Source organism: Meriones unguiculatus, chromosome 2 (assembly GCF_030254825.1).
Source record: "Meriones unguiculatus strain TT.TT164.6M chromosome 2, Bangor_MerUng_6.1, whole genome shotgun sequence".
NCBI classification, from domain to species: domain Eukaryota; kingdom Metazoa; phylum Chordata; class Mammalia; order Rodentia; family Muridae; genus Meriones; species Meriones unguiculatus.
In genome coordinates, this window is record NC_083350.1 from 66,607,069 (window position 1) to 66,618,798 (window position 11,730).

At 44.3% G+C, this 11,730-nt stretch overlaps 1 protein-coding gene across 1 annotated transcript; it reads right to left on the minus strand.

Moving 5' to 3' along the window:
- Positions 1-2,707: 2,707 nt before the first annotated feature.
- On the minus strand, positions 2,708-10,836 carry Ttr (transthyretin). Its single transcript, XM_021628496.2, has 4 exons — positions 10,656-10,836; positions 9,528-9,658; positions 6,709-6,844; positions 2,708-2,959 (listed from the first exon to the last, which is right to left on the minus strand). The coding sequence occupies exons 1-4, from the start codon at positions 10,722-10,724 to the stop codon at positions 2,852-2,854; spliced, it is 444 nt and encodes a 147-aa protein (XP_021484171.1). The 5' UTR covers positions 10,725-10,836; the 3' UTR covers positions 2,708-2,851.
- Positions 10,837-11,730: the final 894 nt, after the last annotated feature.

Here is an 11,730-nt window from a genome sequence, read left to right on the forward strand (position 1 = left end):
TGTTGTTGTTGTTGTTTTTGTTCCTGACCCTAGTCTAAAGGACATCTTTCTTTCTTTCTTTCTTTCTTTCTTTCTTTCTTTCTTTCTTTCTTTCTTTCTTTCTTTCTTAATTCATTTTACAGTCCCAGCCCCCTCCCTCCATCTTCCCTTTTCCTTAGAAAAGGGGAGCTCACTTTCCCATCTGCTCCTGCTCATCAAGTTGCACCAGGACTGAGCATATCCTATTCCACTGTGGCCTAGCAAGGCAGTCCCACCAGGGGAAAGGGAGTCCATGTAAGATGCAGTCCCAGCTTTCCTTACTAGAGGACCCACCTGAAGTCTAAGCAGCCCATCTGCTACATCTTTGTAGGAGGCCTAGGTCCAGTGAAATAGACAGTTTCCACACATATTTTAAGTTTTTGAAATCAGTCCAAGAATGTAGAAGCTGGCCTTGGTACATAAAACAGGTTAACTAGAAGAGGTAGTAAATCATGTTTCCTGGTACCAACATAGAGAGAAAACTCACCTGGTCAGTTACAGGAGGTAGAAGGTTCAGGTTTGCTCACCTGGAACTAATCCTTTCATTTATTCATTTATTGGTTCACGCATTAATGCATTTGACATATTTGGCAGGGCTGCTACTCCATGACGTTCCGACATTGATCAAGCCCTTTGTGGTTAGATGTTGTCATACGGAAGCTGGGAAACCTATCTAGTGTGCCTTCCAAACGCACTTTCCCAAGGACAGCCTTGAACAGCGTTGTTCCCTTAGCTCAGCACAAGTTCTCACGCTGACAGTGGTTCCAGCTTCGCCTTGGATCATCAGCCTTGGCCTTCTCTCCTGTCATACCTTTTGCCTGTGTCTATAACCTCTAGTTTCCTGGGATGAATAAGTGGCAGTAACAGCAAGCGAGGGGTGAGGTACACATCTCTAGGGTCTATTTTAGGAAACCTGTATGCAGCCCATCTCCTAGCTCATAGAGGTTCCAAATGGACCTTCAGGATTTACTTGAGTTTTCCAAAGATGAATTACCATCTGCTTTAGCTTTAAATTAACTGGGACAGTTGCAACCCAGAGAGAATGGAGAGCTGGGGAGATGGAATTGATTCTAAGCTCATTTCCATTTGGAAAGGCAGGAAGAAAAACTAATGGAGCTTAGGGAGGCATGTGTTCTATGAACTGTGAAGTAAAGGAAGGACATGCCTGTGAAATGAAGGTTTGGGGAAAAACAATTCTGCCTCTGTCGTACACTCTAGATGGATAAAATATAGCTCAAGGCAAAAAAAATACCATCCATTTCTTTTTTTGACAAGTGCTGTCAAATGTGGCAGGTAGGACTTGAATATTTATGCTCATTCTTTTCAAGAGGTGCCTTCATCACTTGGTTATGTGCATGCATACACTGTCAACTTTAGAGTTTAAAAAAAACTTGTCTGATTATATTAAACTCAGTGTGGTTAAAATCGAACTTACTCTCTTTGATGACAAATGTGGGTGTTTTGATTTTGTCTATATTACTGTGTTCATTCCCTGGGGTGTGTGTGTGTGTCTGTATGTGTGTGAATACATACACACACACACACACACACACACACAAACACACACACATATCAGTTAATCCTTAATTTGGGTTTTGACTAACTTGTTGTTGTTAGAAAGGGTTTCACTATGTAGTCCTGGTTGACTGGGAACTCACTATGTAGACCAGACTGGACTCAAACTCACAGACATCCTCCTGCCTCTGCCTCTGCCTCATCTTTTGAGAGCTGGGTTGTTTCTTACCTGATTGCCAGGTAGAATTGGTCTAAAATGGATTAGAAGAGCTAAGTTGCAACAGGTTTGTCCCTTAGGAGCTCACTATTCCTTAAAAATGTTTTAGTGTTTAATTTTGTTTTCTCCAGTTTCATACCTGTGTGCAGTGTATTCCGATGCTCTCTTTCCTAGAATCCCCTAGGGAGATTCCTCTCTCATCTCCTCTCCCCCATCCAACCCTCCATACATTGCCACCAGACCTTGTCCCAGATTCATGACTTTTGATTTGGTTTTGTGACTGTGTTTATTCACTGTGGCTTGGAAATGTCCCTTGGAGCTAGTGGAGTCAAGGTACAGAACTGAAGACAATGTCTCCTCTTCTCCCTGAATCTATCAGTAGTCAACAGTTGAGCAGCAAGAGCTGAACCACCTTCTCCATCCATGCCTGATGGCTGATAAGTCCATTCTTGTGCAGAGGAACTGTGACAGTCCCCAAATTGGTAAAGTGAGTAACAAAAATGCCTGAAGAACCTGTCCTTACAATTCTTTTTATCTATTCCCTAATGGTATAGAAAAGTAAAACACTTTCTTTTCAGAACATGTCTTTGGCTTGCTTTTCAGGGTTGTGATTAAACCCGGGACTTTGAGCGTGCTTGGGGAAGACACTACTGTGAGTCTCCACGCCCTCAGACTGTGTGTTTTCAGTCCACAGACCATGTTTATTATTGATTTGCTGCTGCTAAAGCATTGAAAGGTTGGCCGTCTCTGCTTCCTGATCTGTGTGCCTTGAGCAAGTTGCGAGGAACATCCACAAGCACAAACATCCTGCCCAAGACGGACAGGATCCCTTTAAACCATGAGCCCAAAAGATATTTCCTTTCTTAAAAAGTTCAGATCAAAGATCTTCTAGAATTCTTCAGTAAGAATTTGGGTTTTAGTAGCAGAGGAGAAAATGAGGGAATAAAGAAGAAACAGTTGGAATGAAATAACAAGTTTAATAAGAATGTTTCATGGCATCTTCCCGAGGTGCTAGTACAGTTTACAGAGCAAGAACACTGTTTCAGTACAAACAGGATACTACTGCTTTGGCAAGAACCTGGTCCTCCTGGGCCAGGGTTCTCAGTTCTTGGGGTTGCTGACAACAGCGGTGGTGCTGTAGGAGTACGGGCTGAGCAGGGCTGCGATGGTGTAGTGGCGATGGCCGGAATCATTGGCTGTGAAGACCACCTAAAAGAAAGGAGAGATAGGTAGTTCAGACAGAGCCGGGGGGAGAGCCATAGTCCAAGCTTTCACTGGAAGTTCAGTGCTAAAGTGATAACCTTCGTGTTTTTGTCTGATTTCTCTAAGGTGGGGGAGGAATAATTAGAACAAAACAAAATATGCTGCCTAGATAAGTCCTTTCAGCCGTATGCGGGCTCCTAGAGAATTGCAGGAGGTCTCTCTTTACAAGTTTACATCGCAGTCTGGGTGGCCTTGCCCCGATCAAGCAGGGTCATAGAGAGCCTGGAGGCTACTGTTTACTTTCTTGGTTTAGATTAAAGTGAGGAGAAGGGAAACACTGGCATCCACAAGCAAAAGACCTGTGGGGAGTGGTGGTTGTCAACCATTACTCAAACCTCCAGACCCAGAATGTTGGCTGGAACCATTCTCCATCTGAGGAGCACTTGCTGGTGTCTGCCTATGTTTCTACAGGGGTCCCTGTACAACACAAGTGGTATGTGGTTGGCTGAAATGTGAATAAAAGCTTTGGAGCTCATGGGAGTTTCTGGACAAAATGTGGATTTTGCAATTAACTAGCCACTTCTCAAATCACTAGATTGTCTGAGACACAGATAGAGCAGCAGCTCAGGGATGGGGGTGAGGCAAATCCAGAAGAGATGTTAAGCCTAGAAAGTGTATGCAATTGTACTCATTTTGGGTACAGGTTTTGAACACACTTTGAAAAAAATACCTTTTATTTCCAAATTTGGGCAAAGAAAGCTTGGATGACAGAGTAAAACAAGCTAACACAAAAATAATATCCAGATACTTGGAAGAGAGAGTCACCTTAGACACTCCATTTTATTTATTATTATCATTTATAGTGTTATGGATTAAATCTTGTGACTGGCAGGCAAGCCCTCTGGCACTGAGTCTCAAGCCTGGCCTAGGTTGGCCACTAACTCATGATTAGTCTACTTCAGCCTGCCAGCATTAGATTGCAGGCCTGTGCCTCTCCACCCACCCCTCCGAGTTTCTTTCCTCTGTCACATTGTCATCCAGTCTCATTTGTGAAAAATGGATATTATGTGACTAAAAAAAAAAAAAAAAAAAAAACAACAACAGGAAACAGAGCTCTGTCAGTCATGTTCTTGCCTTGTTAGCATGAAGACATGAATTCGATCCCCAGAATCCACGTAAAAATGTGGGGTGTGGTGAAGAGTGTCTAATCCCAGAGCTGGGAAGTGGGCAATAGCCTCGGGATCACTGGCTGGTCAGTCTAGCCCAGCTGGTGAGCTCCAGACTAACGAGAGACTCTTCCTCAAAGTGTGTGTGTGTGTGTGTGTGTGTGTGTGTGTGTGTCAGGGTGCAAGGGGCTGGGGTGGGTGGGTATGGGTGGACAGTGTCCTTGAGAATGATAGCTAAGGTTGTCCTGTAGCTCCCACATGCACACACACATACACACAGGGCCATACACACACGGGCATAAAAAAAAATCCACAAAGCAAGGAGACCTATTAGTGCTAAAGAACATTTCCTAATTTTCCTTGGTCTGTGAGATGCCTATGATAGGATGGTCTGGAACCCCACCTGGGAGGAGGTGGCCAGCACTCAGAGGCTGCAGCTACCTAGGAGTGCTTTATCAGAAGAGGAGGCAGAAAGAGGATAGTGGCAGCAAGATCCGCCCACCTGCCAGCACCACAGGATTAGGGACCCACACCCCCTTTCCCACAGTCTCCGCTCCAGTGTGCCGAGTGAGTCCTCCCCTTTCTCTTCCAAGGGCACGTGCTTTCAGTTCTGCATCTCTAGCCTTTAGCAGAGTGCTCAATATCAGAGGTCTTTATTTTCAAAAATGCTTGTTGGGTGATGGGTTGGGAGTGTGGTTCAGTGGGTAGAGTGCTTGCCTGACATCATTAAAACTTTGGCTTTCAGAGCTCCAGCTTGGAGCAAAACAGCTGTGGTGATGTATGCCTTTCATCCCAGCACTTAAGAGGTGGAGACAAAAAGGCTAACAGCTCAAGGTCCTCTTCAGATACACAGCTGGTTTGCAGTTAGGCTGGACTACAAGAGATCTTGTCTCAAAAAAGAAAAAAAAAAAAAAGCCAAAACAAGATAAAAATGTTTGTGGACTGCATTCTTAAAAAAGGATCCTACAAGCATTCTAGCAGGAGGAGAATGTTATGGGTGAATCCTTACAGGTACTCCCAGCAGGCTGAGATCAGCAGCAGACAAGGGGACGGGGCCATTTCATCCAGAGGACAGAGCAGGCGTTCCGTGCTGGCGCCCAGCTAACCCCTGCTCATGCCTCACTGCACTAGTGTGTTGTGCCCGGTGAGGACTAGAGTGCCATCTTATCAGACGGCAGACTCTCGGTAAGCGTGAGCCCCAAGAGTCTAGCAGGCCCCTCTGGTTTGTCTGGTAACAGTCTGCTGAGAGGACTGCTCCACGTCACCCGAAAGTCTTATCCGTGGCTAAAGCCACGGTCCCCAGTTCCCGTTCGTGCCTCGCTGGTTAGGATTCGTCAGCTCGACAGAAACTAGAATCCCCTAGGGAGAGGGGCCCTCCACCGGGGAATTGCCTCTGTCAGATTGGCCTGTAGGCAAGTCTGTGGAGCTTTTTTTTTTTTTTAAATTAATGATTGGTGTAGGAAGGCCAAGCGTGCTGTGGATCGTGCTGTCCCCTGGGCACAGAGACCTAGGCTGTACAAGAAAGGTAGCTAAGTAAGCCAGTGAGCAGCATGCTTCCGATCTCTGCTTCAGTTTCTCCTCCCAGGTTCCCATCTGGCTTTTCTCCACGAGGAACGGTAAGTTGGAATATGAAATAAACCCTTCCTTCCCCAAGTTGTTTTTCAGTCATGCTGTTTATCGTAGCAACAGACAGCAAACGAGGTCAAGCGCCGAGCTATTTTTGGTGGAAATTGTTATCTCCAGTTCTGACCAACAGGCCTGGCTTCTATTTCCGTGACAGCCCACCTGTGTGAAGTGACTGGGGAGCAAAGGCTTAGAGAAGCCCAGTGTGAAGCAAAGGCTACTAACATGGCTTTTGTTGACTTAGTGTTTAAATTCAGCTCCATTTCTTACAGAGAAACTAGCTGAGGCAGGGAAGGCTCACCAACCAGCCAGAGTCCAACTCCAGCCTGAGCACTGCCGATGTGTCCTGCTTCTTCACTGGCTAGCACCTACACTTACACGTGCTAGCCTTGTGGCCTGGATGAGGTACTCAGCATCCCTCGGCTTCTTCATTGGTAAAATGGGTGCAAGACAAGGCTAGACCTCCAGAGGCTGATCAGAAGGATGAAAGAGCTTTGATTCAGAAACCCCCTTCCCATGTGGTATGCACATGGTGATTTAGAAATTAAACTGTTGATGATTTTGAAGGTATTGTCAAGAATTATATACACAAACCTCTGGGGGGGGCAACAGATGTGTTTCGGAATAGAGAAAATGTCAGAATATAGAGAAATAGCGTAGAGAACCCTCTCTTTGGCCCTGAAATGTCCTTAGTGGGGTCCGGAGGCTGCCTCAAAAGCAAACATTAATATTTTCTTAACAGAGAGACGGATTTTCTCAGAAGTGCAGTTAGCTGACCATAAGTAGTGTGAACAGGCTCAGGCTGTGTTGCCGGATGAGGCACTGTTTCTCAGGCACTGTGGAGCCTGGCTGTAGAATGGGAAAGGTTCCCCACTCTCCTCTCACGCCCAAGGTACACCAAGAGCAAAGTGCATTTCCTGAGACTGAAAACAAAAGCCAGACAGCTCCGTGTGTGTGTCCACTCACCTCTGCGTGTTCATGGAACGGAGAAATGCCAACAGACTTCCAGTACGACTTGGTGTCCAGCTCTACCCTGTACACTCCTTCTACGAACTTCTCATGTGTGGTCAGCCCGTGCAGCTCTCCAGACTCAGCTGTGCTCCTGGAGGGCACAACAGTCCAGGTGAACGCAAGCAAAAAGAAAGGATCACTAGCATGGCAAAGAATCCACAAACGTGTGTGCATACATGTGTGTGTGTGAGTGTGTGTGTACATGTATGTATCTGTGAGTTCTTCAATTCAGTTCTTTGATTCAGTTCAATCAACTGAATCAAAAGGAAGGAAATTCTTGTGTTTGTGATAAAATGGCAAGAAATTCATACAAACTTTGCATACAGCTCCATTGTAGAGTTTTGTCTTATGAGAATAAAGTATAGTAAAATGTTTACCTTAAAGGTGTTAATCCGGGTATGCAGGCCCACCTGTTATTTCAGTGCTCTGCAGTTAGAGGCAGGAGGGTTGCTGCAAGTTTGAGGGCAATTTGGTTTATATAGTGAGCTCTGGATAAGACGGGACTAGGTGTTGAGACCCTGTCTCAAAATTTTTAATTAAAATTTTCAAGGGAAAGAAAGAATAGCTGTAAGGCCCAGGGGTGTTGTTCAGTGGTAGAGTTCTTTCCTGGATCCAATCCCCAACAACAACAACACACACACACACACACACACACAGAGTATTGCATTCAGAGTTAATGATGTGACAAAAGTTCATGACAGTCCCTGAAAATGTCACAACCTACTCTAACTCTGTAGTCCCCTGTGACAACAGAGTGGTAGTTCAGTGTCCCATGGCACAAGGGTAACTTCCAGAGGTATTGTCATTTATCATGGCAGAAGGCCTAGTAAACAAAACAAAACAAAACAAAAAAACCTTGTAACTGACTTTCTCCTTTTATAAATTTAATCCATTTGGTAATTCTTTGCCAACAAGAAATACCAGGTGACTCCCGTTTTCACGCAGGCACCAGTTCAATAATGTTAGAAGCAGTTCAAAAATATTAGAGACTGCTCCCCATTGAATTACAACCAAGACAGAAAAAAGTGGCAGTTGTCTTTGGTGACTCTGAACAGGCCTATCATCATCTCTCCACCTCCTTTTTTTGGTGTGTGTACACGAAAGAAGAGCCACAAGAAAGTCTGAATGTTTGGGTGTAGTTCTATTCCATTAGAGTCCCCTAACTACTTCGCATGCTGTGCTTGACACTTATATAATCACAAAGAAATTAACAAATAGAAACTCAGTTAAAACCACACCAAAGAAAATGATCTTCCCAATGACTGGTGAAGAGCACTAGTGGGTCTTAGTATTCAATTAAAGCCTAGTAAAGGCCTCACCCAGGAGGTATAATGCTTAAGCTGTTCTGCTAAGTGCTAAGGTGTCATTGCTGTTTTCCATGTGCTTCATTTGTTCAGGATAATTAGTGAGTTAATTGCTAAAAAAAAGAACAAAAAGTAGCAGATCTCCGATGATGATGTGTTTCTTATTAAGCATGGTGGCTTCCACAGAGCTACTCTGTAATGGTGTACATTTAAAAAGCCTCTGATTCTGGATAATGCCGTAAGCTCCAGGAGGGTGCAATGTCAATATTTTTTCCTTTCATTAATAAGTTAGCACACATGTACACATACTTCCTAAGAGTCTAAGACCTGGACTCAAAGCTTGAGCATCATCCATGGGTACCAGAGAATCTGAGAACTGAAATTACATGTATATGGTTTTGTATGCATTTGCCCATGGATCTCTTTGTGGCCATGGAGTCTATAATTTTTACTTATTTATTTTTACCTCTATTTCTCTCTGTCTCTCTGTACGTGTGTGTTGTATGTATTGTTGGATGTGGTGTGTGTGTGTGTGTGTGTGTGTGTGTGTGCATGCATGCGCACACATGCGCGCACGTTTGCATGGCTTCATCTCAAAGCTGGATGTCTTCAATTATTCTCCACCTTGTTTTCTGAGTCAAGGTATCTTGCTGAACATGAACCTACCTATTCATCAAAGCTGGTAGCCAATGAACTTCTGGAGCCCCCCCCCCCATTTCTTAGCTCCTAAGTCCCAACTACTGTTGCAAGCATGGACTACCATGCTGGGCTTCTTACACCAAGTCTGGGGCCTTTGCACTTGAGTCCCCAATCTTCTGAGCAGGCACTTCACTGACAGCCACTTCCCCAGTTCCCAGAGACTGTAATTATCATCACCTTCTTCAAGTGGGAGGAGAGGTAAAGGGTTGCAAATTCCAGCGAAGCAGGGAAATTACTGACTCTCCCTTTTCCCTTCAGCCCTAGACTGTGTTCCGCTTCCTAGTCATGTTCAGTCAAGCAAGGCAAGAAGGCAGCTTTCTTCTTCAGCTCACACCTTTAACCTTCTAACAGATTCTTTAGCTACCAGGTGTGTTTGGTATATATATGTATGTATAATGTATATCATATATATTATACGTATCATATGTACATGCATCATATATATTATACGTATATGTGTATAGATATATGATTTGTCTCCTTTTACTTTATGTGTACAAATGTTTTGCCTGCATGTGCAACTGTGCATCACACACATGGTAGACAGAGGAGGATGTTGGAGCCCCAGAAACTGGAGTTTCATGATGGCGAGCTTCCATTTCGGTGTTGGAAGCCAAGCCCCTATCTCCTGCAAGAGCAGTAAGTGCTCTTAACCACTGAGCCATTTCTCTTAGCACTGTGGCTGATGATTGCATGTGCCTGGCTCCAGCAAACAGGAGGGTGAAAGGGAAGCTGGAACTAACCCTGTGGTGGGGTGTTCTGCAAGCTTACCCAGAGGCAAAGGGCTCCCATTTTCCCTCACTATTCTTCTTGAACACTTTCACGGCCACGTTGACAGCAGGGCTGCCTCGGACAGCATCCAGGACTTTGACCATCAGAGGACAGTTGGATTCTCCAGTGCCCTGAGAGTAGAGAAGACAAGAGACATGTCGGTGAAATGGATCACGGTAAAAGGGCTTGTTCTTTCTGGTGTTAGAATCTGGAACAAAACCAAAAGTACATGCCGATCCCATCAAGATAACATAAGTGTTGACAATTAATGAGCTTCCTTATTCGGCATAACACAGGCAGCACTGTTTCCAAAGCAAGAACAGTTTCTGCCCCCAGATGCACTGCTGGGCACCAGGGATATATTGAATGAATTTTCAAAGGGAAAGCAGGCCCTCTGAGAGCCATTGCTTTGTCCACCTCCCCTTCTTAATGGAGCCACTGAAAGGGGCACAGTGCAAAAAGAAACAATGAGCTTTTTCTCGAGATAGTTTTAATCAGCGGTTGCTATAGTAATTTCCTCTAGTTGTATCATAGCCCCCACCTATTCCCTGACCCATTTCATTGCGCTATTTAACTCTTCTGGAGGACTTCATCAGATACTGTGATAGCGTATCAGCCAAAAAAGAAAAAGAAAAACGATCAATAGTACATTTTGATTAGCTGAAGAACTAAAATATAATCTTTCACAACAGATATATTAAATATAAAGTCTACTAGGTATATTAAATGTATTTTGTGAGAATTCAATACTAACAGCCCCACTGATCATATCCCTTTTCTTGTACAGCTGGAGATTGAACACAAGACTTTCTACATGCTAGGCATTCGCTGGACCACTAAGCTACACACCCAGCCCTTTTATACCTTTATTCATGTGTTTATTTCATATCTTTATTGTCTAAGGATATCAGGGTACTGAGTGCCACAGAGTCAATGGGCCAAAGTCACAGGGGGAAGAGCCAGGGGTCCAAGCCTCAGCCCTTCTCTTTGGAGCTTAACGGTAAACATGGACCATGGGTACCCTTGTCCTAATAACACCAGCTAGATCCCAAAGCTGGAGGAAGCCACTTCTCCTTCATCTAAGGTACATCTGTCATTGTCTGGAAAGGCTTGCACAGGATCACTCACCGCAGGGTCAGCCTCAGACAGAAATAGCAGTCCGGCGAGGCAAAGGAGGAAGAGACGAAGGGAAGCCATCCTGCCCGGAGTCCTGGACCTCTGTGATGGCTGCTCCAGTTGGAGGGGCTTTTATACCCCCTCTTCCCAAGCCAGGCTGCTGATCCCTGCCAATCTGACTCTAAACCTGCTGATTCTGATTATTGACTTAGTCAACAAAAGGAGAATAAGTAACCTACACAAATATGAACCTTGTCTAGTGAGATTAGAGGCTCGGAACACCCATTCTATGAAATATTCTCAACCGGTCATTTGACCAGCCAGATTCCACACAACAAAATAATCTAAACAAAACAAGAGCAGCCTGCCCATGTGGGTTGAATGGAGTAGAATTTGGGGGATTTCCCCCTTACCAGTTTCTATGCATCTTTTCCAGTTTCTATATCTTTGTTTTTTATCTTTGATTTTAGATGATAGATATAAATTGCAATGATTTGTTGGATGCTGATTGACATCTGGCTATTGTATATATTTAAATATAGTGTATTTGAGGATACCTCTGCATTAGGCTATGAGTCATCAAGGAAGATCCCTTGGCAGCTTAAAAAAAAACCAAACTTTCTTGTAGTCAAACTAAGCAATTTGGAAGCTTTTTTTGAGTCTGTGTGTATGTGTACCACCATTTCTCCTTTCCTAGATAAAGTTTATCCCAACCTCAGGAATAATGGTGTATTTCAGATTGCTGCTTGTGAGAGGGTAATGAGAAATCTTTACTGAGGCTTCTCATCAGGAATGCAGGAACAAAGACACTGGCTAATCTTTGTCAGAACTGAAACTTCTGGAAGAAAGGAGGCATGGCTGAGTCTGTGACATCTCTTCATCCTCACTGACCAACACAAGTTCAGAAATGCATGAACTCTTGATTGTGTGTGTGTGTGTGTGTGTGTGTGTGTGTTGTATGCTGTGTGAAGGCAGTTTTTTATTCTTACAAGGATGATATGTAAGAGATACACAGAAAATGTGTGTTTTGGACATGTGTCAAAGGGGAGAGTACCTTGGCGCACCTAGAGTTGGAGAGGTATTCCAG

Coding starts and splice junctions, on each gene's coding strand:
- Ttr (XM_021628496.2), bottom strand. CDS start 10,724: ATGGCTTCCCTTCGTCTCTTCCTCCTTTGCCTCGCCGGACTGCTATTT. Junction 9,659..10,655: donor TGTCTGAGGCTGACCCTGCG/GTGAGTGATCCT, acceptor CTCTACTCTCAG/GGCACTGGAGAATCCAACTG. Junction 2,960..6,708: donor CGTTCCATGAACACGCAGAG/GTGAGTGGACAC, acceptor CCTTTCTTTTAG/GTGGTCTTCACAGCCAATGA.